At 43.1% G+C, this 26,641-nt stretch overlaps 1 protein-coding gene and 1 long non-coding RNA gene across 3 annotated transcripts in view; one reads left to right on the plus strand and one right to left on the minus strand.

Annotated features, from left to right (window-relative positions):
* LOC125901121 (uncharacterized) overlaps positions 1 to 26,641 on the minus strand; it is a 214,039-nt gene that overhangs the window by 96,430 nt on the left and 90,968 nt on the right. Inside the window, exons 4-5 of one of the 2 annotated variants that reach the window (XR_007450937.1) lie at positions 11,410 to 11,489; positions 8,613 to 8,791 (exon numbers count right to left, since the gene is read on the minus strand). This is a non-coding gene — a long non-coding RNA (uncharacterized LOC125901121). Of the gene's footprint in view, positions 1 to 8,612; positions 8,797 to 11,409; positions 11,490 to 26,641 lie in introns of both variants that reach the window. The other variant, XR_007450936.1, reaches the window with a different exon arrangement.
* On the plus strand, positions 1,221 to 4,064 carry zfp36l1a (zinc finger protein 36, C3H type-like 1a). The gene is made up of 2 exons (XM_049596521.1): positions 1,221 to 1,442; positions 2,622 to 4,064. Exons 1-2 carry the CDS (start codon positions 1,392 to 1,394, stop codon positions 3,675 to 3,677), a joined length of 1,107 nt encoding a protein of 368 aa, XP_049452478.1. The 5' UTR covers positions 1,221 to 1,391; the 3' UTR covers positions 3,678 to 4,064.

Below are 26,641 nucleotides of genomic sequence, written 5' to 3' on the forward strand. Positions count from 1 at the left end.
AGGATGCTGCATCCAAGCGGAGGCCTTTCCTATCTCGACTGAATCCAACATTTCAGGACAAAAACAACATCCCCTGCCTCCTCCACAGCTGAGACAAAGCTCTCCACCCCCTGTGTGGCTTCTGTATAGGCAAAGAAGAGGAAGGGAAAAGGGGAATGTTTTGCCTCTCTCCTTCTCTCCCCACCCCTCTCTTCCCTCACCTCCCTGGGGCAGCTCTGTGTAGTAATAAACGTCCCCCGTAAATCTCCCCCTCACGCCCTCATCCCCTCCTCCACCTCCAACTTTTTTTTTAGTTAACAGCTTCTTTTCTTCTCCCCCTACCCTGCTATTCTTTCCTCTCTTCTCTATTCTCCAGCAACCCAACCCTGACATTGACTCTGCACATGGCCGATGGCTGCTCTGTCATGGATTCAGAGAGGGCGGGAGGGAGAGAGGAAGACGACGGACCACAATAGATTTGTATAGGTTTCACTCACTGTGCAGCACATCTCTTTCATATGTGGCTGCGAGCGTCATTGTCACCGGCTGTGGTTGAAAATCTGGTGAGGTCACTAGTGTATCAGGTTATTATTGCCTACCTGATGGAATGACATCCATGCACATATTCAGCAGTGTTAGAGCTGCTGGTGAGGAACAGTGAGAGGGAGAGGGGGTTTAACGGGGGGAAATTGTGGTGGTCGGGAAAGAGTTAAAAGCCCTGGCTGCCTGAGTTCACCGGAAAGTCCCACAAGTGACGTTACAGTCCAGCAATTAAGAGTAAATTAATTACAGAGTAGTGGATGGTAGCTGAAACCCTGAGGATAGTGCAGCGCCTCCCAGTAAACAACTCCAGACTGCTCCAGTACCAGACTTCCATGGGACAGGGGGGAAATTAAGCTGACTTTCTAACTTTAAACCTACATAAAGTTCATAAACAGAGCATGTACAGTATCACAAGTGTAATAACTCACTTTTTTAATGTCTAAACTCCACTCATAAACTAATAAAGTGGCTTACTACAGAGAAAAAGATAAAAACTGGGTTAATTCTACCACACGTTGCTCACAGATAAAGCCTGTTTAGTATTCATTCTGCGTACAACAGTGTAGTAATCTCAAACAAACTGACAACCCACAGCAAGTTTGTCCATCTAGAAGAGGAAGGAGAGAGAAAAAAAGTTAACTGAAAGTTAACGCCCAGCGCTTTGAGGCTCCTCCTGCAAAAGGATTATAAAGCAAATGTCGGGGCTGGTGCAGGGCAGAGGGGGTGTTCTGCAGGGTCAAAAATACACAGGAGCTGCAAATCAGAGACCTCAGCAGACCTGCGCAACTTTTCTAACAAGCACAGTTTTTTTTTTATTTTTGTTTTTTTTGTTTTTACTACTTTTGATTTAAACCCTGGTCGCTGCAAAGATGACCACAGCCGTGGTGTCGCCTTTCTTCGACTTCGAAGTAATGAACAAGGTAGCTTTAAAACTTTTTCCTCTGTGTGTGTGTGTGTGTGTGTGTGTGTCTGTGTGTGTCTGTGTGGTGTTTTGTATGATAGGAGTGTTAGCCTGTTAGCAGCAGTGAGTTAGCCGCTGTGGAGGAATGATGAGCTGCATGACCGCGGCCCTCTGCCGTGACGCGCCTGTGTGTGGAGGCTTGTTGTTGTTTGGCTGTTTTTGATTTGTTTTTCGCTTCACTTTGACGTCGACTGTTTGCTGACTTTTACCTGTTGTTTCCTGTTTTAACACCATCGTTGGGGTTATTTACGTTGAACTAGTGGCTTTAAAAGTGTGCCGAAGCCTGCCTGTAACTTAACACTAACTGTTTGTTAAAAGTTTAACACTTTAAAATTTATATTTAACACATGCCACATAGGCAAACCTTAAATTAGTAGTTTCGCTAACGAGGCACGGTGCTGTATCCGAACGTTAGCTTCTTTCTGTTAATGAGGGCAGTTTTGCGCCACTTTTAATACTCCTCACAAAGCAGCCACATGCTCGCTAATCATTGACTAGATTTGTCTGGCTTTTACCTACTATTGCTTCTATAAAACTGCGTTTATGATAAACCCAGTTTAACGATGATATTTATTGGGAAATAACTGTTTCTAAACTCGTAGCGGCTCCCTGGTTAGTCACTGCTCTGTTTAGTTTGCATACAGTTTAATGTTTTCAGTGTCAGATTTCTGTTAAAACTGCGCCTTTTTTGTGCTCGTGGTTGTTATACTTTACTCTCTGGTGGCTTTAATGCTTATGGAAATCAGTCATCTCATCTAGTTTGTAAGTGTATTGAGAAGCAGATCAGTTCCCCCCTTGTAATTCAGCAGGATGCGTTGCCACTTTCATTATCTTTCAAATGATGCAGGCTCTTTGTAGCTACTAGCAGCCCTGTGGCCTCTCATGTGCTGCTGCTCCATTTACTAAACAGGCACACATTCCTAACCAGGGCAACTTGCCAAACCAGCTGCTGTTCTATAGGCCTGTATCCGCTTATGTTGTCAGAGCCAAAAAGAACACAGTCATGCAAGAGGAGGCTGTTGGGTTTTTTCTCTCCAGCCCACCAGCTCGCTTTAAAATCAGGACCACATTAACTGTCCGCTTTGAACATGATGAATACTTTTTTTTTAAATTATGTGTATTCTTTGTGTCTCTGCAGAACAACAAACTGCTCAGCTACAACAACAACTTGGGTGCCCCCCATCCCATGTCTGTCCCTTGCACTGGCACTAATGTGCCCATCTCCAGCCCCGCCGGAGCCCTGCTGGACAGGAAGGCGGTGGGATCTCCCTCAGTGGGAGGCGTGTACCAGCGGCGGCACTCTGTCAGCAGCACAAAGTTCAGCCAGAACCAGTTTCTGAACAGCCTGAAGGCAGCGGACCACTCCTCGCTCATCTCAGGGGTTGGCAACAAAGAGAACCGCATGCGAGACCGCTCCTTTTCTGAGACGGGAGAGAGGCCCCTCAACAAGTGTCTGGGCCCTGCCAGTCCCACCAGTGGCGGCAGCCAAGTGAACTCCAGCCGTTACAAGACGGAGCTTTGCAGGCCCTTCGAGGAGAATGGCTCCTGCAAGTATGGAGACAAATGCCAGTTTGCTCACGGAATCCATGAACTTCGCAGCCTGAGCCGCCATCCCAAATACAAAACTGAGCTGTGCCGCACCTTCCACACCATCGGTTTCTGCCCATACGGGCCTCGCTGCCATTTCATCCACAATGCTGAGGAGCGCCGTGGACCTCCCCAGCAGTGCTCCCCTCTTAACTCCTCCAACAGGATGGAGAAGCCTCGACTGCAGCACAGCTACAGCTTTGCAGGCTTCTCCAGCTCAGCTGGGCTGAGAGACAGCCCCACCTCGGTCACCCCTCCACCCATGTTCTTCCCTGATGAGGTCCCCGACTGGCCCAGCAGTAACCCCTTCACCTACTCCAGCCAGGAGCTGGCCAACCTGTTCGGGCCCAGCCTCAGTGCTGGTCCTGTAGGCACAGAGCCCAACACCCCTGCACCTCCCTCTCCAACAAGCACGCCTTACTATTTCAGACCCATGTTGGAGTCCCCTCAGATGTTCGAGTCTCCATCCAGCCCTCCCGACTCTCTGTCAGACCAAGAGGGCTATCAGAGCAGCTCTGGAGGCAGCCTTAGTGGCTCTGAGTCCCCCACGCTGGATACCACCCGCCGCCTTCCCATCTTCAGCCGCCTTTCCATCTCTGATGACTAGACTGCACGCACCCACCAGTGACTTTACGTTCGATGACACAAAGAGAACACGGCACTCCCCTCTACCTCTGCCCTTTTCCTTTGCTTCCCTGACACAACACCGTGTTAGTTCCTTGTTAGCATTGTAAGGATGTAATCAATTAAGGGAACTCTCAGCTCAAATTCATCATTTCACCCCGTAAATCCGCACAGCAAGTTTTAAAAAGTACCCTGCCATGTGTCATAGTGCCAAAAAAAAGGAGAGGAAATTGAACAATGAAAATCACGAGAACAAGAATTGACTGTTTTGCCAGGTGCCACTTGTTATTTTTTTTTCTTTCATTCTTCTTTATTTGTTCTTGAATGTGTAGCAGCACAAGTGGCCTTGGAAAGGGGAGTGCATTGCACTAGCCCACCCCCCCACCCCAAACCCCTTCTCCTTCCCTCCTCCCTGACGATACCACTTCCCCTGAGCTAGCTAGAGGGTGCTCACTAACGTAACTGTAGATCTACCACAGCCGTTTTTACAGACAGAGTTAAGACAAAAAGGAAAAAAAATAAAGATCCTGAAAAGATATGAATAGTTTTTAAAAAGAGAAAAAAGTGCCTGGGGCGGTTTCTGCATGTGTTTAGGGTGAATGGACTACTGTTTGTTTTTGGTTCTTTCTCATTTGCCGCCTTCCACCCCCCTTGTCACGGTTCTTCTCAAGCCCTGTCTTATGTAATTGTGGACTGGGTGAGTCTGCAGGAAGGACTTTGAACTGGAAGTTGGTTATGTCCCCGAGTTTTCTCCTCCTGTTGCTGGTCACTGGCTCTTCTTTTTTTTTTTTTTTTTTTTTTTTTCTTTTTTCGGAAGGAAGTCTTGATATCAAACTGATCATTAAACCTGTAAGACTTTGTCCTGCCTCTCAACCCTGCCCCCCGCCTTCATCCTCGCCGATCTGGGGAATTCCAGCATTCCCATGGTGCAGTTATACATCCTGCGACTTGACGAGATCGGATCTCCAAGCTAGTTTACTTTACTCCCCACTTTAGTACCTGCTCCGAGGAGCAATCTGTACTCATTACATCCCTTTTTTGCTTTCTTTATTTGATAATTATTTTTTATTAATGTTATTATTACGGTTATTATTGTTTGAAAAAAACTTTCCAGACAGAAGGTTTGCTTGTCACTGCTTATTTAACTTATCAGAACATATTTATTGCTGATCATATGCATTTTTTTGTTAATTTTGTTTTGTATTTATCTGGATAATGAACAATAGAATATATTTTCTTTTATGTTAAATTATGATCTTCCATATTAATCTAAAGATTGTGAAGACGTTTTTGTCAGTTTTCCTTTTTTTCACAGTTTAATATATTGTACTTCAATGACTTTTGTTCTGCAACTACACTTTGTCAAAAATGAAACTTAATTTAAAGCAACAAAAAAAAGCAAAAAAAGACGTTTTGCGTTTTGATTATTTATTGTACTTTTTTTTTTTTCTTACTCCCTCTTATTGGACTGCAATTCCATCTAAAGTAGATTTTGCTTGTATTCATTCCTGACATTTCCCCCTTCACATCTTACAATAATCTGACAGTAACAGTAGCAAACTGTTATCACATTAATTCACCTCGTCTGGTTTTGTCTCAGATCTTCTGAGTTATTTACTCACAGTACTTGGGTTGATGGTGGAAGTAAAGGGGTGCTGACAGACCCCTCACATCACTGGTTTAGGAGAGTCTCCACGTTAGACAACTGGTTATGTTGAAATGTCTTGTTCTTAACACCCAGTCTGTTATTACAAGCAATAGCTGTGACCAAATGGGTTGAGGAAAGTTTGTTTTTCTTTTTAATTTGATTGGATGCTTGATGCACTTGCTTGGCCCCCTCTTGACCATTGGAAGTGCCTCTTTGAATACATTCCAGGTAGCTAAGGCTTTCTCTGCCTTTTTATATTTGATAAAATGGAGGACAATTAAGTTTTTTTTGTTTTTTTTTTTTAAAGTCACTTGTTCTGTGTTGCCTTCACGTGTTTTGGAAGAGGTGAACAGATTTTTGACACAAAGAAAGTAAAACAGTTGAATGTATTTTTTCAGCCATGTTTTTTCACTACAGTAATTTCTGTGAGTTTATATGAAAACCTGTTTTTTTTCTCCCTCTTTTGTAAGTATTGATTGCAGTTAAGTCAATAAACCCCGTATTTTTTGAAAAGTTAAACCGTGTGATAAGTTGTGTGCTTGGGTTGAATTTTAGATGCTCCTGCATGAGGTTAAAATAATGTCCTTTTTAATCTGTGCAATTAAGATTCAAAGTTCAACACCGCAACTTTGACTTGAACTTTTCATATGACCTTATTTTCGGTGGCACAAGAGGACATGGGTTATTTTATCATTTGCATAACAGGCCTTCAGGGAGTTCAGTGGTTTTAGAAGGCAGTTAAGTTGAAGCTCTTTATCAGAGGTTTTAAAACTGAGGCACGCCCATTAAATCCACTTAGAAATCATACAAAAAGACACTTGCTATAACGGCAGAACTTGCATGAGAATCACCACATTTAAAAGTTGTCTCCAGTGTCACTGATAGCAGTCTGAACATCTATAGGTACACTTCAAATAGGAGCTGCTAATAGCTAATTCGGCAAATTTATAACTGCTAATTTGCCAAACTCTAATCAAACACAGGCTTAAAAAGTTGCAGCCCACACTTGACTGACTCCATGGCAACATAATATTTCACTGTCAGGCTCCTGCTTTATATAAAGGGACAGAATATTTTTTTTTTTACAAATGCTCTATTTAAAGGTCAAAAATGGGAAATAGAGCTGGCCCTGCTTCTCTGTGCACGAAGCAGAACTAAAGGGAGTTTCACTGTGGTGGAAGTTGATTGGTGAGCAGCACAGAGGAGCAGCCAGGGGTATTGACCTGGGGATGATCAAACTCTGATTGAGCAGGTTTGGTTACGCAAAGACAAGACACTCCTGATTTCAGCAGAAGTATTGATCAGGGGTGGCTGAAACAGTTACCTTTCCAAGAATAAAACGAACGTGATTTGCTGAGGTTATCACCTGATCGATAATCCTGAGGTTACAAGTAAACTGATTGACGTAATTGTGAGGATATTTCTTTAAGTATGGGTTAAACAACTGAGTCAGAGGCTGATAAGAGTATCAAAATATACAGCACAGAACCACGTGGTGGATTTTATATATTTTTACATAGATAAATAAACGTAGATAACAATCACTATTAATATAAGCAGAGTGGTGTATGATTTCAGTACAAACACACTGTAGCTTCCCCTCCATGCACTCCTCTCAACATCCACACTGCTTCTGCTTTCTCTCGCTCTCTGGACACTTCCGTCTGTCCGTGTTTATGTTCTCTCAGATTGCAAAAAATGAGCCGGAACAGGAACTCCCATCCCTCTACACAATGGTGGGTGCTGACCCATCACAGCTGACCCATGGAGGCCTCCTTGTTGCCTTACTCCAGAGAACCTGGTAGATTCTTGTCTTGTTCCTTTACCCCCTCCTCACTACACCCCCATCTCTGAGCCTGCCTGCTGAGAGCCTTATGTGTTACTTCACCTACTTCCCTGCATACCAGTGAGATAAACAAGGATATGGCTTTACAAACAATGCTCTTTTTTGTGATAATCACACTGGATTACTCACCACTTCATATTGTTTCATTTTGTGTCACACATTCTTTTAGAGGAAGAGAAAGTTAGAAAACATGTGGACAACAAAATGAAAACCAACAAGTATTCGTGACATACTGTTGATAAAATCCTCATTGTATTATAAAGCGGTAATCTACAACAAACTTGGAAGAAGACACCACAATGCAACAGCATGTGTTAGAAGTGGGTTATACAACTGTAGTCAAAGGAGCTGCTTTTAAACCTGTAACTTTTTAATACTACTGAAGTGACATGCATTTCATTTTCATCAGAGCACAGCTGAAAAACATACTTAACATTGTTTTGTCACCTTTATACTGATGATATGTTCCAGAAGTCAGTTACATAGCATGACTAATTACTTCTATTTGGGGTCTCAGCTGTAGAACATGGTTTAACACAATTAATTTTCACATGCTCTTTATCTGTGACGTCTATTTGGATTTCTGTTATTGGAGTTTTTCACAGTTTGTTCATCAGAGGAACAGAGAGACTTCTCTGGGGTCTAACTGACCTCAAACACAAGTAACAACACTACAATACAAAGCAGGCCTTTTCAGCTGGCGGCCCACTAGCCACATCCTGCCCAGAAGCAAGCTCCAAGTGGCCCAACATACATAAATCCGATATACGGGTGTAACAAAATATGTAAACTACATATAGCGTCTGAAAGTAGCTAATGAGCGAGCCATCTCGCTTCCTTCTCATCTCTCACATGCATAGTACCGACCTGACGGGGTGTACGGCTCGTTATGGCAACACAGCTCATCGTGTTTTTCACAAAGCAGCGTTTTCTCATGTGACATTTCCGATCACGCGTAATCGCTTTTCAAAACATCTGGGCTGTGGCTGAAAAGTAAAAAAATACATCCTATGTCTTTTTCTAAACACTTTTCCGAGACCTTAATGGAAAATATTATGAGGTGAGGTTTGTGTAGGAGAAAGGCAGTGAGAAGGAGACACTGGTAGAGTGAGAGTGTTATTGGGTCAGATAGGTGACCAGAAATCTATCTCTGTGTCTGTGAATGAAATTTTGGCCAACAAAATGAATATATATGTGTTCATGCATAGCCTAAATAGCATGTAAAACAAGAAATATTTCTTAATTTGGTGAATTGAAAATGTCCTTGTTCAGATTTTGTCACCTTTATCAAATGTGCAAGCCTAGTTTGTGGCAAGGTCAATCAGCTCTCTACATTTTGTGTTTTAATGGGGTCAGAAGAAAAGATAAAACATTTAAAGGAAAGCTTTTCATGTCTCAAACTAAACCTGGTGACTGGAGCTCACCTCTTTCTTGCTGCACCCTTCAGAAGAACTTCAACAGAGTGCAGTCTGAGGGACATGAAAGAGGGCTGTTTCCTGTTTGTGTGGTGTGTGTGTATCGAGGCACCTTGACACGAAGTACCAGGAAGTGGGTTTCTGAACCTCCAGCAGCAGGTCTTAGGGTGGTGGAGGGAGGGGGTCGTCTGCTCTTTGATATGTGGCACAAAAAGAAAAAAAAACTTCCATTACTTCATCAGACTTTACAGCAGGTTGCTTTCCAATATGGAAACAACACTGTGACACAGATCAGGTTTGTGGTTCGTGCTTCCTGCACAACAGGATAAAGCAGGTGTGTAGTTTTACTCTCAGTATCTTCATTCACCTTTAACTCACGCTGGTTAAGCAAGAGAATGTGGCGGCATGTACACTTTGTAATTGTGTTATCAGAGGCAGGTTTACCTCTTTGTTTGAGAAAGAGGTGAGCAAATAGAACTGGATGTGCTAACTGTGCTATTTCCCTTATCTGCACTCACAGCTGAGAGCGGGATGGCTGCAGTGCGGCGTGCATGCATGCGTGTGCACCGCTGCAGTGTGACAGGTGATGCGGGAGGGATATTAATCACCAAACAAGGGCCGAGGTCAACTCTGAGTGATGAGGTGAGGCTATTCACAGGCTGCTTTGTCTGCAGACAACAGAGACACATGATTGACCTCCTTCAGACGCACATACCAGAGCTCACAAACCTGCATTAGAAACATCCTCCCAAGTAAAAACTGCACTTTAAATGTCAGTGGGGGGAGTAGATGCTCCTCTGTGGAGAGACCCATGGTGAGAGCATGAGCCAACAAGGAACAATAGTGCATGGTTGTCGAATTTAAAGCAAAGGTTTGACATTTTTGGACATACTAACTTTCTGGTGGAGAGTGAGATGAGAAGATTGATGCCACTCTCATGTTTATATCGCAAGTATAAAGCTACAGCAAGCAGGTGGTTAGCTTAGCTTAGCATAAAGACAAGAAACAAAGGGAAATAGGAAACAGCTAGCCTGAGTCTGTAAAAAGCAAACTTTAAGAATGACTTTTTGCCACTTTTCAGGAGGTTATATGTCAGCTGCCAGGCAACTAGTGAAAGCTCCAGGAAGTCACTGCTCCCCACCTCAAAATATGCTGCAATCCATTCCAAGTCAGAGGCTGATAATTCTGAGTCAGTATTCCAGACTTCCGAGCTAAATGCATCCCAGTGCATCTGCTCAGGAAAACATTTACACCTGCAGCAAACTGATGTCTGTATGGCAAGTCTCTGAGCTTCACAAGCATCAGCTCAGGACCTATATCCAGTGAAGAGAGGCAAAGGAGGAAATGTGTCTTTTCATTTTGTCACCTACTATGAATTTTCACAGCGAACAGAACAATAAAACGCACCAGAATAAGTGTGCAAGGTTTCAGATGATGGATTAAAAAAACGCATTAAAAAAAGCTAGACAGCATGCAAAGGCCTTTATGCTTAGCCAAGCTAACTGGCTACAGCAACATATATCTTACAGACACGAGAGTGTTACTGATCTTATCAACCCTCACCAACTCAGGCAAAACATTTCCTTATCCTTTAGAAATCTGACTTTGTAAAAAAATAAAGTTTTCACCAGAACTGACAGGATATTGTGATGAGCTGACATCTTTGTTTTTATGTCTGATCTCTCCTCAGTAATATATTTAACGTAAACAAATAGTACTACAGGAAATACCACATAAAAGCACCAGACGAGCAGAAAAAAACGTATGTGCACTGTGATAATGACTCATTTGTTTTGCAAAAACCAGTACGGTGAGTCAAATGTTTAGCTGCGACAAACTAACCACAATAACGTAGATTGAATACGCATCTTCATTAATGCTGCAACATATGATCTTTGTGCAGGTTGGGTTTAAGCATGTTGCGAAAATACTCCTCAGCAAGACGTGTGTCAGTCACAGTGCTACAACCTTTGACCTTGCTGCTACAGGATAAACATCTGAACCTACCGCTGCCTCTAATGGACCCTTCCTGCTTATGTATAGTGAAAGTACACCTCTATCATCTCTTCCCTTTTAACAATGTGTGGTTGATTTATCTGCGGCTTCGCAGGGAGGATTGTGGGGAGTAAAGAGTCTTGTTTTTCCAAATATTGAAATTCTTAACTTAATTATGGGGATGTGTTATATAATTTGTGTTAACAAGGGGCCTTCTCATCCCATCTGTAATCCCTTCCTGACTATTATGAGCCTTTTGCGTATATATATTTCGCTGTTCGGGAAGTTTACTTTCTGGATACAAAACAATACAGATTACTGACTTTGAGTGACAGAGGGAAGTGGAATACCCCGACACTGTGGCCACTTCCATTTACTTTTTGATAATGTTGCCTCCTTTGCCTTTTGTGTTGCAGCAGTGGTGTAGAGTGGCTTTGTCATAATCAGTCTTGTCCTACTTTCAACCTTTCAATTTCTCGCACATAATGTTTCTGGGTATTCGCGTATTTTCATGAAATATCTCATCTGATTATGATGCTTTAGCAGTGACTGTGATGCCTCAGAGTTAGAGTTAGTAATCATGTTGCTCAGTATATGTAACACTTTACTTCCCAGTCATGCAGATTTCTTTGCTGCCTGCAGCAAAATGGCAGGCTTTATCTTTGTAGGTCTAGGGCCATATGTGTCACAGTGAGACTGATTGCAGATCAACAAAGACAACAGTCACAACCACTCCCTGATCCTGTGGGTTTAACCCAGGCACTCCGCAGCCCTATTATCTAGGCGATTGAGGCTATGACACACTGCTTACCGAGTAATGACCATTAGCCCTGCCAGGATCCAGTGTCACATGTGCTTTTCTTCCCTCTGGGCTAAGTGGCAACCCTTGACCTGCAAAAGAAAGGAAGAGAAAACACATATGTGTTGAGCAGAGGAGCAGAGAGGTGAGGAGGCTTCACAGGAGAGCGCAGGATGATGGCCGTCTGACAGGTTGTGGAAACACACCCTTCCACTCCTTAGTGTGACAGAAAAACAAACACAGAGTCACTAAACTCTTGCTGAGCCCTGTGCTAATGGACAAGCGCTGACTTTTTCCTAACGAGACGCGCTGGCCCGGTGGAAACAACAGACGAGGACTGACCAATGGGAGAGCCCGTCTCGAACCTGACACTGTTGTGCTTTGGGTTTCTGGTCCACTGGGCCGAGTGAGTCTCTCCATCAGCTCTCCTGAGTACTGAACCATTTAACACTTCCTGTCTCATGAGTCCCAACATCATGGCCCAATGGGAGGAAAGTGGGCTCCATTAGTGAGGCAACACCTGCTGCACATTTTGACATGTTCCTGCTCTAATTACAGGATCATTTTAGTTTATAACCAGCATGATCTTATTTGTGTTTTTAACCACCAATTCCATTGCTTGTATTAACATTGTAGAGATCTGGGAACATCATTACAACACAGTGTGACGTAAAAGAAACACAAGTTGTCAGACAGGTTGTAAACAAGCCTGCGGTTAATCCAGATTATCAAAACCAGTGGTTACTAACCTTCTTTGCCCGTGACCCCGTAATACAAAGCAAAGTCTATGTGCAACCCCTCCAACACATTCCCCTTAAATAACCTTAAATTATCTAGATCGTACCCGGAAGAGCATGTGAGAAAGCAAATATCTGAATCAGTTGGATCAGACAATATACAGACTTTACCTTGCTGGCTCCCCAGTTCAAAGTCCATGTAATGTCCGACTGAGCCCATGTGTGAAAAGAGCAGACAAATGTCCCGAGAATTCACAGCAAGCAAGTGAGCGTGTTGATGACATTTCCATCATGAGGCTAAAACACTAAAAGAAAACAAAAGAAAACAAACCAAATTACGAACCGCGTATGTGACCGCAGTGGTTTCTGCGTCATGTCCTGCATCTTGCGTCATGTCCTGCATCCTCCCAGGTACTAACCCTAACCCTTGCCTTGACCAAGCAGATTATTTCCAGTAGGTGAAACGCTTCTGACGCAGACAGTCTCCTGCTGGTGTGTGCTACTTGTGGTAACTCTGGACAACGTCCCAAACTGATTGTTCAGACATTGTCCAGGGTGATTTATGACGCTCAAGGTACCCCTTTAGTGTCAGTTTTGAACGTGTCAGTTTCCACGTTACATGCATACAGTGTCTTTTCCAAATTAACTTCCGTGTTCACAGGAAAAACATGTTTCGGCACCAAAACTTGCGACTGACTTTTAGAGTGCTTTCAGACCTAGAGTAGTCTTGCTTGTTATCTTGTTCAGATTGAGGTCAGAACACGTTCTCACCACAAATGAACCGCACCAGAGTTCGTTTGCAACCGGGCTGAGACCTTCTTTGGTGTGCACCCGAGTGCGATTGTTGTGTTTACACCTGCCCAAACAAACCGCGCTTAGGAGGCAAATGAACTTGAGTTCAATTGAACCCAACCGAACAGGGCAGGTGTGAAAGCATCCTTAGTTTCACTTGGGACACGAACAGTAGTCTCTTGTGTGAAGTCCTGTGTTTGTTTGACCCATTGTCCCTATGCAGATGTTCTTGCTCTTCATACTGTCAGTTGCTCTGAGCGTCTAATATTGCTGTGGATAGGTTTACATTGGAGTTAATTAGCCTGAAGCATGTCATATAGACACTAATGGGTGCCTTGTGCATCTGTATCGGATGCCATGACAAAGCATCAGTATTTGATGACCTGGGAATTAGACTGAGTTCAGAGTGATTTCCCATCTTTCAATATATTTTAGCCTGAGGAGATAACCTGAACAGTGGTTTCAACAGAAAACGGGGCAAATAGTAGGTAGGTCCAAAGTCCTTACTAAACCACTAATCCAAACTCCTTTGGAGGTAAAAACAAAAGTTCCCTTATTACCCAAGAAAACTGTGTTTGCACAACTACAGTAACTGTGGTAGGTCAAATGAGGTTTATAGGGATAGTTTGGGTGATAATTTCACATTTATTTGTCATTGTTTTCTCTTCAAACTACATTTGACTAACCTGGAGGTAAATTCAAAACCTCTGTGATGGTGTTTCTTGCTCTTATTTTCATTTCAGCAGTGTTCCAAGATCTCAGCAATTATCTCGGTGAGTAAAATGTTGGCAGAAAAAGACAAAACATGACTAATGTTGTGTAACATTTCTTTGTGTTTCCGCACTTTTCACAAACACACCATGACTGAAACACCGAGAGTGACTACACCACTTGCCAGCTCCTCACTTATGTCCTATGTGTGTGTGATGATGATAGTGGATGAGGTTAGCATTAAGCCAGTGAACCATGCTAAGGCTAAAAACAGCATTTCCTCCCACATGATTCTGCAGCATCTGTTTCCTTCGATCGGAAACAACCTCTTTCTCACTTCTTTTCTCACTTTTCAGTTTCTTACCAGTTCAATATTGATTTATATGACCTCAGCGTGTGTACTACACACATATCATACTCCTAGAAATAAACACACTCCTACGCTCCTACCCACCTACAGATAAGCAGTAGACCATGATAGACCTGTAACTAACCAGCCGCTCTGAGTCACTCTGGCCTTTTAGAGGTAAAAGACAGACAGAAGATGACATCAGTGATAGTTTTTCAGGAAGTCCTTGCTCTGTCTTGTACTGAGGCCAAGTCTGCGCTAAGCATGATTATCGTCTGTCAGGGATCTAACGCTCAACGCTCACATGATGAAAATGACAAAACAGTGAAAACATGATAAAGTACTTAAAGGCCACAAAAAATGGTGACATGAAGAGACACACAAAGAGAGGCAAATGGACAAAAGTCACCCTCCTGCTAATATAACCATGACTGTATCATTTTTTTTTTGTTTGAGTTGTAAACAAGGCCTAGATATCTGGCCTTGAGAGGTCAGGGAATAGTTAAAAGTGAACTCTGTATCTGTGTCTCTCTTTCTGTGTGTGTGTGTCTATTTCACAATGATCCGCTGGCTGAGGCTCAGAGAAACGAAGATAAGAACTGACTGTGAGAAACCACAGATCTCACACCCACTCACTAAGAAAGAGCACACAGAAACAACCCACACATAAAAGCACACACAGGAACACGCACAAGTACGCACACACTAAGGCGTACGTGTGTGCATGCTCCAGCTCGTATATAAGCCTGAACACACAGAGCAGCAGTGCTCATGAAAAGGCACATTAAACAGTGGATATTGGGTTCCCTCCGGGACGTGTGTGGGGCTCCTCATGATTGAGGAATTTAGCTGTAAAAACTCAGCAGAGATTATCTGGAAGTGTCTGACTGAGATTTCTCAAGGTAAGTCTTCCATGGTAAAGATAAGGCCCGGCCTGAAACCTGTCCTGTCTTACACTCACCCTGGAGCCTCACCTGCCTACCTGCTGCGACATGCACTCGCACAGGTAGGCAGGAAAAAAAGGATTAGAGTGTAACTTTACACAAAGGCCTTTAGTCATGGTGGTGTCAGGATATTAGTAAACCAACAATCACAAACTCAGTGTGCCCACAGTTTACTGTTTCTGTTTGAGGGTTTCTGTAAACTCTATTGGAGGCTGACAGACAGCGTACTCAGATTAAGATTATTATTATGAGACCTGCACTGTGACAGAGCTAAAACTTAGATTTGAGACAGATTTAAACTATGAAAAATAGGACATCAGAACTGCCTGGACTTGAGACTTCCAAACAAAAACGTGACCATGTAACTTTTGAATGATGAAACGACATTTGCACAACGACTGTCTCTATTTCACTGGCTGCCAACTTACTTCTGCCACACTAACTGTGGGCCTGCATGCACGTACCTGTACTATATGCTCTTCCGATACATATTAATACTAATGCATCTATCTCACCTATAGTATATTCATATTTCTTCTCCTGTCTATACTTGTACTACCTGCACTTTATACTTTGAGAGCAGGGATGGGCAACCTATGGGTTAGGAGCCACATGCAGCTCTTTAGCCCCTCTACAGTGACTCCCTGTGGCTTTTACAAAAAATGATCTGGATATAAATAATGTTTTTTAAAAAAGTTTTAATTTTCATTTATCATTGTTGTAAGCCTAAAGAAATTCTTACATTCTCCAACTGTAAAAATGTGTAGCCTATACACCGAATACTGCCTCGATAGCAGTGGCTAGCATTGTGTGTGCTAGCTAGGCTAGCTATGGAAAAAACAAGTAAAAGTCTCTAAAGGAAATAGAGAATTTATCGGTGTGTGGACAGATTTGTTTGCTTTCACCGACAACTCTGCAAAGTTCAAGTACAACATAAGCATAAATAGACCACTGGTTTGCTAAAACATATTAATAAACGCTCATTTAGATCTAATAGTAATGTTGATGGGCTAATTTAAACTTAATACAATGCTCAAAAAAATTAGTCCTAAAATCCATAAATGAGTTAGTATTTTTGTATTCTCGATTTCCTTGTCTCAAAGTCAGTGGGTTTTATTGAATGGGTTTTGGTTAGATGCTTAAGAGACTTTCACATTTTGTTCTACAGCATAGAACACGTCTGTAAATACCCCACTCATGTGTCTTAAAAAAGGCCTTTGGCCTCCAATATTAGCATAATATAAGTTCTTGTTCAATTTACACTGGGGGTATGTTTACTGCTACAGCCTGGTTATTTGTATGATTTCTAACTTATGGCGGCTAATTTAAGCGGATATCAACAAATTTTAGATGGATACTGCTGGATATGGGTATGTTAGTATGTTACAGATAAACATTGCAGTGTTTATTCTATTTACAAAAGTAAAAGAATAAATTGAATTGAATTCATTAGCAATAAAACACATTGCTTAACTCAATACATTGAGGTGTTTGCTGCTACAGCCTTAATTGGTCTGGTATGACAGCTACCTTATCAGGCTAAGTTTTTGTTACCAAATCTATGATAACAATGCTGACACATTATTGAGTCAGTCTGCTAATTTTATTATGACTTATCAACTTGTGCTACTCTTCCACCATGTTTTAGCACATCACAGATAAACATCTTCTCAATACAAAGTTGAATGATAAGCAATAAAACACACCCTTGATTAATTTAGCGCATGTGGTTTGCTGTTTTTACTTCCTCATTTGGTCTAGTATGACAGCTAGCTTATGGCTAACGTAAGCTAATGTTAAAGTTAGCTAACTTTACATATCGTCGGATAACAGAGTACCTTTTCTCACTTTATGACTGTTTTACCGCTCCTACAGTAAATATTGCTGCTGCAGCGTTATTCCATCTGGTATGACCGCTAGCTAACTTATGGTGGCTAATAGAGGAAGTTAGCTAATGATGCAATCTACCTGCTGAAACATGGCACATTATAGATGCTAAAGAAACTCTAACTGCAACTTCACTGTGACTTAAAAACAAGAGACTCTTTTTTTAAAGTCTTTATTTTTAAGTTAATAAAATCCCAGAACAATTAAAAACAAACAGGATGGCAATAAGCAGACTTTGTTTGGTGACCTTGAGTCCCCTTATTAATTATCAGGCTGATGCACCTGAAGGATTCTGTTATGTACAATCATTTTTAACACAGCTTTGAACGGAAACTATTCAAATTCTATTTTAACATTTCATTTTACTAGTTCTTTTAGAATTGTCATAAAGATGCAGATTAAGGTTTGAGACTTGAACTTGCCTGAAAACTCTTACAAACAGCTTTGCTTACCCAAGAAAAATCCTCAACCACCGACACAATAGTTCTTTACAGGGAAATAATACATTTGTTCTCAAAGGGGAACTCATCTGGGTTTTCCACTCTGCAAATCAGGCATCATTGTTATCGGAGACAGGGAATAACAGGGGAACATGATGTGTGAGAGCAGGCGGAGGCCCAGAGGAAGGTCACAGCACAATGCGAGGCAAAGGAGATTTCTGTAAATCACAGCCCTAACTGATTCCCCACCTGTGTCCGCTGTCTTCCCAGAAACACAGCGTCACACAACAGCTGCCCAGCTCTGGAAAACCATCATGACCACGACGCTCAGACACAGAATCACCCAATCAGCAGTCGTGGATATCAAACACCAGCAATGTGTAGAACAAACTACCCCTTTAAGGCAGAAATTGTTGTTTTGGCATAGGATTTTGGTATGACGTTCCACAGTGGCGCACACACAGCTGTACAAATTCATGCTTTGCACACACGCGATCAAACAACACAGTCATTAATTTGATTAGAAGGCTCTCAACAATTTCCAGTTTTCGGTCTTAAAAGGGTATTGTGGTCGCAGCCAAACCGAAAAGCCTGAAATAAATTAACGTCATCCATAAACCGTCATGATATTAACAGTAAGACAGTGCCATCCGGATTTATAGTACTTCCCAGTAAAAGGTCGTCAGTGTTTCTGGTGGTGACGCATCAAGTGAGTGTGTGTGTATATGTACAAGTCGGCCGCATATGTAAACACATCTGAATGTGTATGAGCATACAAACACATACGAATGTGTATGAGCATGTGTGCTAAAAGGGGGAGGGTTGTTTACTTGGGCAGCCTCTCAGAGAGTGTCTCCTGGCCGGCTCCCACTTCCTGCCCCTGCGCCTGGAGCAGCAGCCTGTCTAGTCAGCCACCTCGGGCTGACAGGGAGACCACATGCTAAAAGACTTATTGGCCTACTTTAGAAGACCTATGGGAGGCAGAGGGACCATAGGCCTGCTCTGGGTGGGGCTGGAACTGTTTTGAAGGGAGATTGGGGGGTCTACTGGGTGTCTGATTTTTTTTAATAAAGCACTCCCTCCCCTCTCTCCCTGCTTTTCCTCTGAGTGCTTACAGCTGCAGGGATGGAGAAGGAGGTGGGAGGGGGGGCATAGCGGAACAGAGCGAACAGGCTCAGCATAGAGAGGGCCCTTCATGAAGTCACATCTGGACCTTTCCCAGAGAACTCAATGGAGCGGAGAGGCTAATGAAAGTCTTAAGTTATGTAATTGAGCTCTTCCATGTGCACCAGACGGTAATGTTGGCTTGATCAGCAGCACAGGATGTTAGAGAAATCCTATGGACATTTATGTTCCTGACGAACTCGACTGGGCTCTTGTTGCTACTGTCATGTCTGAAGCAGCTTGCTAACCCAGAATCTGGATATGGTGGAGCTCCAGGCCCATACATGGAGTCACTGCAGTGCGAGACTTGGCCTGTGAGGCATAACAAACAGGGGTTTGGCATTTACTGCTACTAACAGGCCTACTTAGGTTGATTGGCCCGTGTTGTTTTGCTGTAGTTAGGCTTCCACTGACCAGCAGCAGTGGAAAATCACAAGAGCATTATGAACATTAAGCACAGTGCATGATTAAATGTGGTGTACAATGATTCTTTTTGAACCTCGTTCAAAGTGTAAACGATTGTAATGTAATTTCAAGCCTCGAGGTTTATGACAAACATATGTCCGCTGGTGTATTGTTATGCTTCGCAGTGACTTGAGCAGAGAGGCTGTAAAATAAGCCGCCTGGCTGGTTACGAGTGGGAGAGGGGGAAGAAAAGCCTGCGCTGTAGGATAACATGGTGAGAGCTGGAGTGATGAATGGTGGAGAACACACATGTACAGTAAACATGCCTGTAGTCATGTGTGTGTACGCATGAGTGTACGTCCATAACAACTGCGGGGTGAGTGTAGCGCTGTAACCGCAGATTGAATAAAGTCTCCAGTATCAGCTCCAGCTTTGATTTACCTTCCACGGCCGAGGGGAGAAGAAAGAGAAGAAGTCGGAGCAGGGGAGACGCTCCTGAAATGAACACCTTGGTAAAACCTGCCGCTGTATAAAGTGTCAGAGCTGGGGCCTCTCTGTGGCGCAGTGCCAAGCCCGGAGCCACTATCACCTCCACCACCACCACCGCTGTGCCTTCCATTAATGAAAGGAGAAGAATAACAGTGACGGAGAGGAAGATAGGCCAGAGCGACGATACATTACCTGCCAATTAGACGAAGGGCGGAGGCAATGAGGGGAAATGTGGACCATATGGGAGGCTATGTGAGAGGCCACCTGACCCAAGGGGCCCACAACTCTCACATCAACACTCCTCGCCAGACTGGACCTGTTTGATGTCTTACATAATGCTCTGAATACCACCCTCTTCTCCTTCTCTCTCCCTCCAGTCTTTCCACCCTCCCTCCTCCTCCGCCTCTTGCCCTCTGCTTTCCACTCTGAGACCACAACCACAAAGACAGGCCCCGGCCAAGACAAACACAACCCAGAATCAAATCAATTTTGAGAAGTTATGGTGCGGCTATTACAGCTTAACGCGGCGCTGACAAGCCGCATGAGACGGTCCCCTCATGAGTGTGTCGAGAATGAAGTCCGCTATGTCTGTAACTTAAGTGATCAGACACACAAGACACACAACAGCATTTGTCTTTCCTCATGGATCCTTTATATAACACGCATTAGTAATCCTGATGATTATTCCTTGGAAGTTGCTCAGTGGAATCAAGCATACCTTGACATAAATTTCTAACACCAAATCATTACAGGGCCGTTCCTCGTGTTTTCCAATGCTTGGAAAGGGGAATTTTCCAAGCACTTTCTTTTGATGATGGAGCCGAAGTTTAGCACTATTTCAACATGCATGCAATAAAAACCTTAAAGGGACAGTTTGAGATTTTGTGAAATGTGCTTATTTGCTGAGAGTTAGATGAGAAGTTCGTCATCACTTTCATGTTTGTCTGTTAAATATAAAGCTACACCAAGTGGCTGGTTAGCCTAGCTTAGCACAAAGACTGGAAACAGGGGGAAACAGCTGGCCTGACTCTGTTAACAGGTTTCAAAATCTGCCTGCCGACACCTCTAAAGCTCACAAACACACCTTTTCCACCAAAAACATACAACTGTGAGTTTTTAAACACGGAAAAACCTAAAAATAGGCCATAGACTCCTTTCCCATTGCAAGTAGGCCAGAACCATGTCCAGGCTTTGCAGCAAATGAGTCTGCCTTAATGAACATGCTGGAAAACAAAGTTAGTAAACAGCAGAAAGCAGCATGGAGCCAAGTGAAAATGTACAGTGGTTGCTTCTTTTTATATATATATATATATATACTAATTATTGACCTTATTCACCTTGCCCAGGTGAGGTCACCTGGGCAAGGTGCTTGCCAAGCTGCAGACCACTGTTCAAAACCAACAAAGATAAAGGAAAAGCTAATCATTGCTGCATTTCCAACAGCCTTTTAGCTATGAAGCATAGGTGTTTCTTAGCAACCCATTGCTGTATTTCCACCAATAATAACAACAGTTGCTGACGAGATGGGACTGCACCAAGTATAGCTTGCCGGGATTATGAAGATGTAAAGATTTGTTTAGCATTTTGGGAAATACTCTTACCAGCCAGCGCGTCAAAATACATCGCTTGAGCAATGTGACATCTGGGGGCACCTTTTAGCATCTATGTGAGATGCACCAGACTTTCAACAAGCTCCATGCTTAAACCGAACCAACCTAACCAAACCAACAACAGCAACAAGTACTAGCCAGTCAGATGTCATTCAAGTTAGCCATGTGCTTCTGTTTATGAGAGTGCTGACGGAGAAAGGCCCTTTGGACCAATAGGCATTTGTTTTTGGGATAAAAGGCCTTTGGTCCAATGGGACATTTTTCGAACTATGTCACTTTAGAATTATGGGATGTCGGAGCAATGGATAGTCCCCAAAAAGTGACTGTTTCCTACTGAGACATTGCTGTGTTTCCTGCCATGATTGTGCCACCAAAGCCTGGTATTTTTAACTCACAACATGATATTTTTCTAATCATAACCAAATGGTTTTTGTGCCTTAACCACACATTGACCATAGCGTTGTTGAAATGTTAAGTTACAACATGTCCGGTACATAATAATTCACAAGTGTAATGCACAATGTCAACATCTATTCTGGCAATTGGGTTGCATATCTAGCGTACAGACACAAGTGTAGTATCGATCTTCTCATGTAACTCTCAACATGAAAACAAATAAGTTCATTTCCCCAAATGTCAAACCATTTCTTTAATCTGTATACACATAAACACACAGTGTGCACTGGTTCTCCTGCTGACTCAGTCTGGCTAGTGTATAAGAGAGGCTCCTGGCCAGGTCTAGTCAGAACCAGAAGGGCCAGCAGCAGCTCTGTGGAAACACTGACTCACCAGCCAGGGGTCTTAACTCAACTCTACCTCCTCACAGCTGGCTGACGGGAGAAAAAAAAAGAATTTTATTTCTAAAACACCTTTATTGTAACAACACAAAGCAACACAGCACTAAAACAAACGTGAGAAAACCAGTCCAGAGAAATAAATCTCACACCTTTCACAAACAACTCCTAGAAATAAACTCACATTAAAAATCGAGCACACTGCACCACAGCTCCTAATCCACCATATAAAGAGAGAGAGAGAGAAAGCTGTATCATTAACATGGTTGGACCCCTGGGAGACTGTTGGTCCATCATAAGCCTCTTATTAGACGACGCTCCTCTGAGAACTTGTGGTTTAATCTTATAAAACTTTGAACACCCGCTCCCTGCATGCTCTACCACCGGCTTATTAGTCACAGTTCTGTGTCTGGTGCTCCAGTGGAGTAAATGGACTTGTTATACTTCAGGCTTACTTTTAAAAAAAAATGCCACTTAGACGGCATCTGAATTATGGTGGAAAAGCACGGGGCGAAGAGGTGTTGAGGTGTCGTTTGAGTGACACAGGTTTTTTCACACTTTTCTGTGCTGTTGATGAAAGCTGAATCTTTCATCAGCCCAGCCTTGCTCAAACCTAAAGTCACAGTTCCCGGCCTATATGCCACAGCACTTAAAGTCAAGTGCCTGAACTAGACATCAAGCTTAACACATCACAGTTTACAAATGTGTGTGTTAATTCTGTGGTTTCGTGTTATTTGCGTATTTACGTTTCAGGTCAGAGGTCTCCGCCTTAGCACCATAGTGGGCCCAAAGTCTGCAGGTTTTTATTTCAACCACATAATTTTTAACTGAAAGCAGAATAGACAAATTTATCATTACAGCATCATCATGCTTGTTGAACTAATTTCTGCCCAACCTAGGGAAACAGGAAACAGCGGTGATAAAGGAAGTCAGAGAAAAACAACAACAGCAATAGCTGTGGTGAAAGAGGCAGCTCAGAAAATACGAAAATTTAACCACCTGATTGCTTAAAAAGTTCCGAGCAGCAGGGAAGATAATAGCAATGATCCTCTACAGCAAACAAACAATCTGAAATTGCTGATGTTAGCATCCAGATGTAAACAAAGGCAAAGAAGTACAGCAGGCAGTATAACTGTGTTGCCCTCTAATCATACGATATTTTGGACCATCTGCACACAGCTTATAGTGGGGGCTGGTGTAGCATGAAGGCAATAGAGCATTGTTTTCCTCTGCAACTGGACCCTTTTGTCTCTCATATGACTTTAGCCTATACCACGCTATAAATTTCAACCACTGCCATATATTTAACCATGTTTACATGGTTGGCAAAGAGTGGAAATGAGAAGGACTGCACCTGAAATGGATTTGCAGGATCACAAAGATGCAAAGATCTGTTCAGCATTTTGGGAAATATGCTCATCAGCCTGGTTTCACTCCCTGGACATCAAAATATGCTGCTTGGGCAGTGACCCTGGCATCACTATAATGGCGCCAGGGTCACCCTTAGTGCCTGTGTGAGACGCATCAGACTTTCCACAAACTCTTCAGAGCAACGTGCATAGTTGAAAGAGCACAAAGGTCTGCCTAAGGTTGGTGGGATGAGAGCTTGATGGATCCAACAAGCACAGGACTTTGACCCAGGAGACCAGCATTTGACACCAACTCATAACAACATAAGTTGCAGCCTTTTTTATTGACACGCTGCTGCCTCTCCAGCCATGTTTGTGCCACCAAAACCGGGTGTTTTTTAGCAACATCTGCAGTCTTTTCTATCTAAAACCAAGTAGTTTTGTTGCCTACAACTAACTGCCAAACCCTTCTTACCGCTAATTCCTTTGCATCAAGATACAACGCAAAAGGCTGACCATCGGCCCCATTACCGTATAGCTGGGGCTTTTGCCCAAGCAACGAAATATGATGAGTACGGATGAGATTGCTGTGCACTTTTTGTTGTGTTCACACTACAAGCAAAACAGCAGCAGACACAGCAACTACAATTAATTTTCAATGGAAGCAGGTGACCTGAAGCTGCTGATGGTTGTGACGTGCTACAAACGACAGTTGAGCTGGCCTCAACTTTTTTCAGCACTCCGATGATGTGGTGAAGCGTCAACTAACCACATGTTTTTGTTTCCAGCTGCTGTACTGTGTTATTTAGCGCAGTCAGCTGATGCTATGCTAGCACAGAGCTAGAGGTGGGAGATTAGCTTAGCCTAAAGACTAAAAACAGGGGGAAACACGAAGCCTGGCTCTCTTCATAGTTCTACCTACCAACTAATCAGCAACCTCCAGGGCTGAAAAAATGAAGCCAACAGGCAAGTGCCAAAAATTGCAGTTCTTTGAATGGTCACTTGAGGCTGGCTCCAGAAGCCATTCAGTCCCCATAGACCGTCATGTTAAAATGCCCAACTTTACAGCAGAAATAAACATGTTTACAGAATAGTACAAAAATAGTTTTGGTCCCTATAGCTAGTTTTAATATTCATGACAACTGTTTGTATTTTATTAAGGCTTAAAGTTACCTATAATAAAGGGTGGGCCTCTTTGACTGACAGACTGTCTGCCGATAGAGTCCCCGGCTTCTAAGTCAGATCCAGCCCTTGCCCCTCCCCAGCTTCAGCCTCTTGCCCAAATACAGTCACTCCTGGCTCCAAAAAACCAAGATGGTGACTTTAAGGCTCCAAAATGGGTGTCCATAAACCAATGGGTTACATCACAGTAGCTACATACATTATTTTTACAGGCTATGCCACCAATATAAGACATTCTAATGCTCTGTTTAGCTATAGAAGTCCCTTGCACTGAAACTGCAATGACTTGACACAAGCAATATCAGCCTTAAAGGGTCAGTTCACTCAAATTTCAGCAGTTTCTAGAGGGGCTATCTGTCTGATAAAAAGTATTTCCAAATAAATCTATTCAGGATGAGGCCTGTGGATTATTAAGACAGTCTGGACACCGTTTTAAATGTAGTCTTCCAGTGCTGTGAGCCAAGAAAACAACATCGTATTAACCTTTACTGTGTCAGACTGGGGGAAGGAGTATTCTCAGAGATGATATCGCAAAACTTGGCACCCTAGCATCACTCAGGCTGAGTGAGAAATGTTGTTTGGATTAAGACCAGACTCCAGCTCAAACTAAAAACAAAAATCAAATCATTAAATCCTACACCACCTCCACCCCCTGTGTTCACTCTCCAGTGCAGGATTTGGTGTGAATCTGAGCTCCAGCACCTGTGTCCAGGGCTGCAGAGACCTCTTGGTCTCCAGGCCAAGTTCCATGTCCGCTCTGATTATAGCACCAGAACAATGCAAGCCATTGTGGCCCAGCGAGCGTGGAGTCTCTGCAGTTTTCTCCATCATCTCTCTCAAACGCTCTCATTCAGCACACACACACACACACACACACACACACACAAACACAAAAGTGGTGTAATGGACTACAGAGTTGAGCGAACCACATAAAGGTAAAAATGTATGGTGTTTTTTTTTTGAGTGAGCATGAAATATGGTTGACTGGGTCTCTGGTGCTCAGGCAGCCTGCCAAGACTTGAAGCAGGCAGTTGAAATCCATCACACACACACATTTGCAGTCACACACAAACATATTCCCCCTGCAGGAGACCTCAGGCCACAGGGGAAGAACAATCTGACATGCCACACAGCGAGGCTCTCTGCAATTAGACAGTCACTTTATCACACTGCAAACTTCTCCCTTTCCATCTCTCTCTCTCTCTCTCTCACACACACACACACACACACACACACACACACACACACACACACACCCAACACACACATAGATGTAATCACTCACAAACACAGTCCCAAACTCAAAACTGCTATTATCTGTCATTAGGGACACACAGAAACACATTTCGCAGCCCCACATTCTCCAAACACGGTCGGCCTCGTGCTGCTCGCCAACAAGTTCCAGAGAAGTGCAGTAATACACAGGATCCTTGCAAAGAGAGTTATAAATAGTTATAAATAGAGACGTGTTATGTTGTGCCTGTCCCTCCGGGGAGAAGACTGGGAGGATCGGTCATAACCTCGACAACCCCTGACCTTTAACCCCTTACCCTGGGGTTCAGCATACATGCTGAGAGTCAATGATGTCCAGAGGGGTACACAGGAGTATTAGCTTTTATATGGTCTGTGCTCATGTCCCCTTTCACCCCGTCCACTTCCTGGAACACATCTTGAGTTTCTGCATGTGAAACCATTTGAACATGCAAACTGATACATGAAAGTACATTTTAACACATGTTTACAGCAGGCGTGTGGTCAGTGTGTATGTACACAAACACATACACAAGCATCACTTCACATTTGGTGTAACCTTAGAGTTTACAGCGAGAACAGCACCATCAAAAAGTCACTGGAAGTCTGTCTGAGATGTCTTGAATCCAGTCACACAATGCAATGTAATTAACACTGGTGAATATTCGCCTCCCGTTCTCTTACATTCATTGCAAGACTAATAAATAATATATTATATAAATAAATGGAAAATGTACCAATAATATCATATTTTGCTGTGTTTATTAGCAAGCCAGCTAAAATTAGCTTGCACGCTAGCCTTCCACGTCCATCACATCAGGTGCTGCCCATATTCAGTAAGATTTTCGCTCCGTAGGTGTCACCTGCATTCGCTGATGTGTGATCATGCCCTTAGGGTAGTAATATCAGGATAAGCCAATCAGAGGCAGAATAGGGTGGGTCATACCTTTTCCATAGTAGGAAAAAAGCATTGCCATTTGATGTGCCAATAGAGCAATGACTGTTTTCGGGATAATGCACTGTTGGACAAATGAGCTTTCGTAACTACAGGACATTTTTCAGACTATTGAGGTGGGGCACGGAAACAATGGCTTGGCACCATTTTGACAAGACAACAGTACTTCACACTTTTTGGACTTT

The sequence above is a fragment of the Epinephelus fuscoguttatus genome, linkage group LG14 (assembly GCF_011397635.1).
Source record: "Epinephelus fuscoguttatus linkage group LG14, E.fuscoguttatus.final_Chr_v1".
Taxonomy (NCBI): domain Eukaryota; kingdom Metazoa; phylum Chordata; class Actinopteri; order Perciformes; family Serranidae; genus Epinephelus; species Epinephelus fuscoguttatus.

Excerpts from the sequence above, each read along its gene's own strand:
- zfp36l1a (XM_049596521.1), top strand. The coding sequence starts at position 1,392 with ATGACCACAGCCGTGGTGTCGCCTTTCTTCGACTTCGAAGTAATGAAC. Across the intron at positions 1,443-2,621 it reads ACTTCGAAGTAATGAACAAG|AACAACAAACTGCTCAGCTA; the intron begins GTAGCTTTAAAA and ends GTGTCTCTGCAG.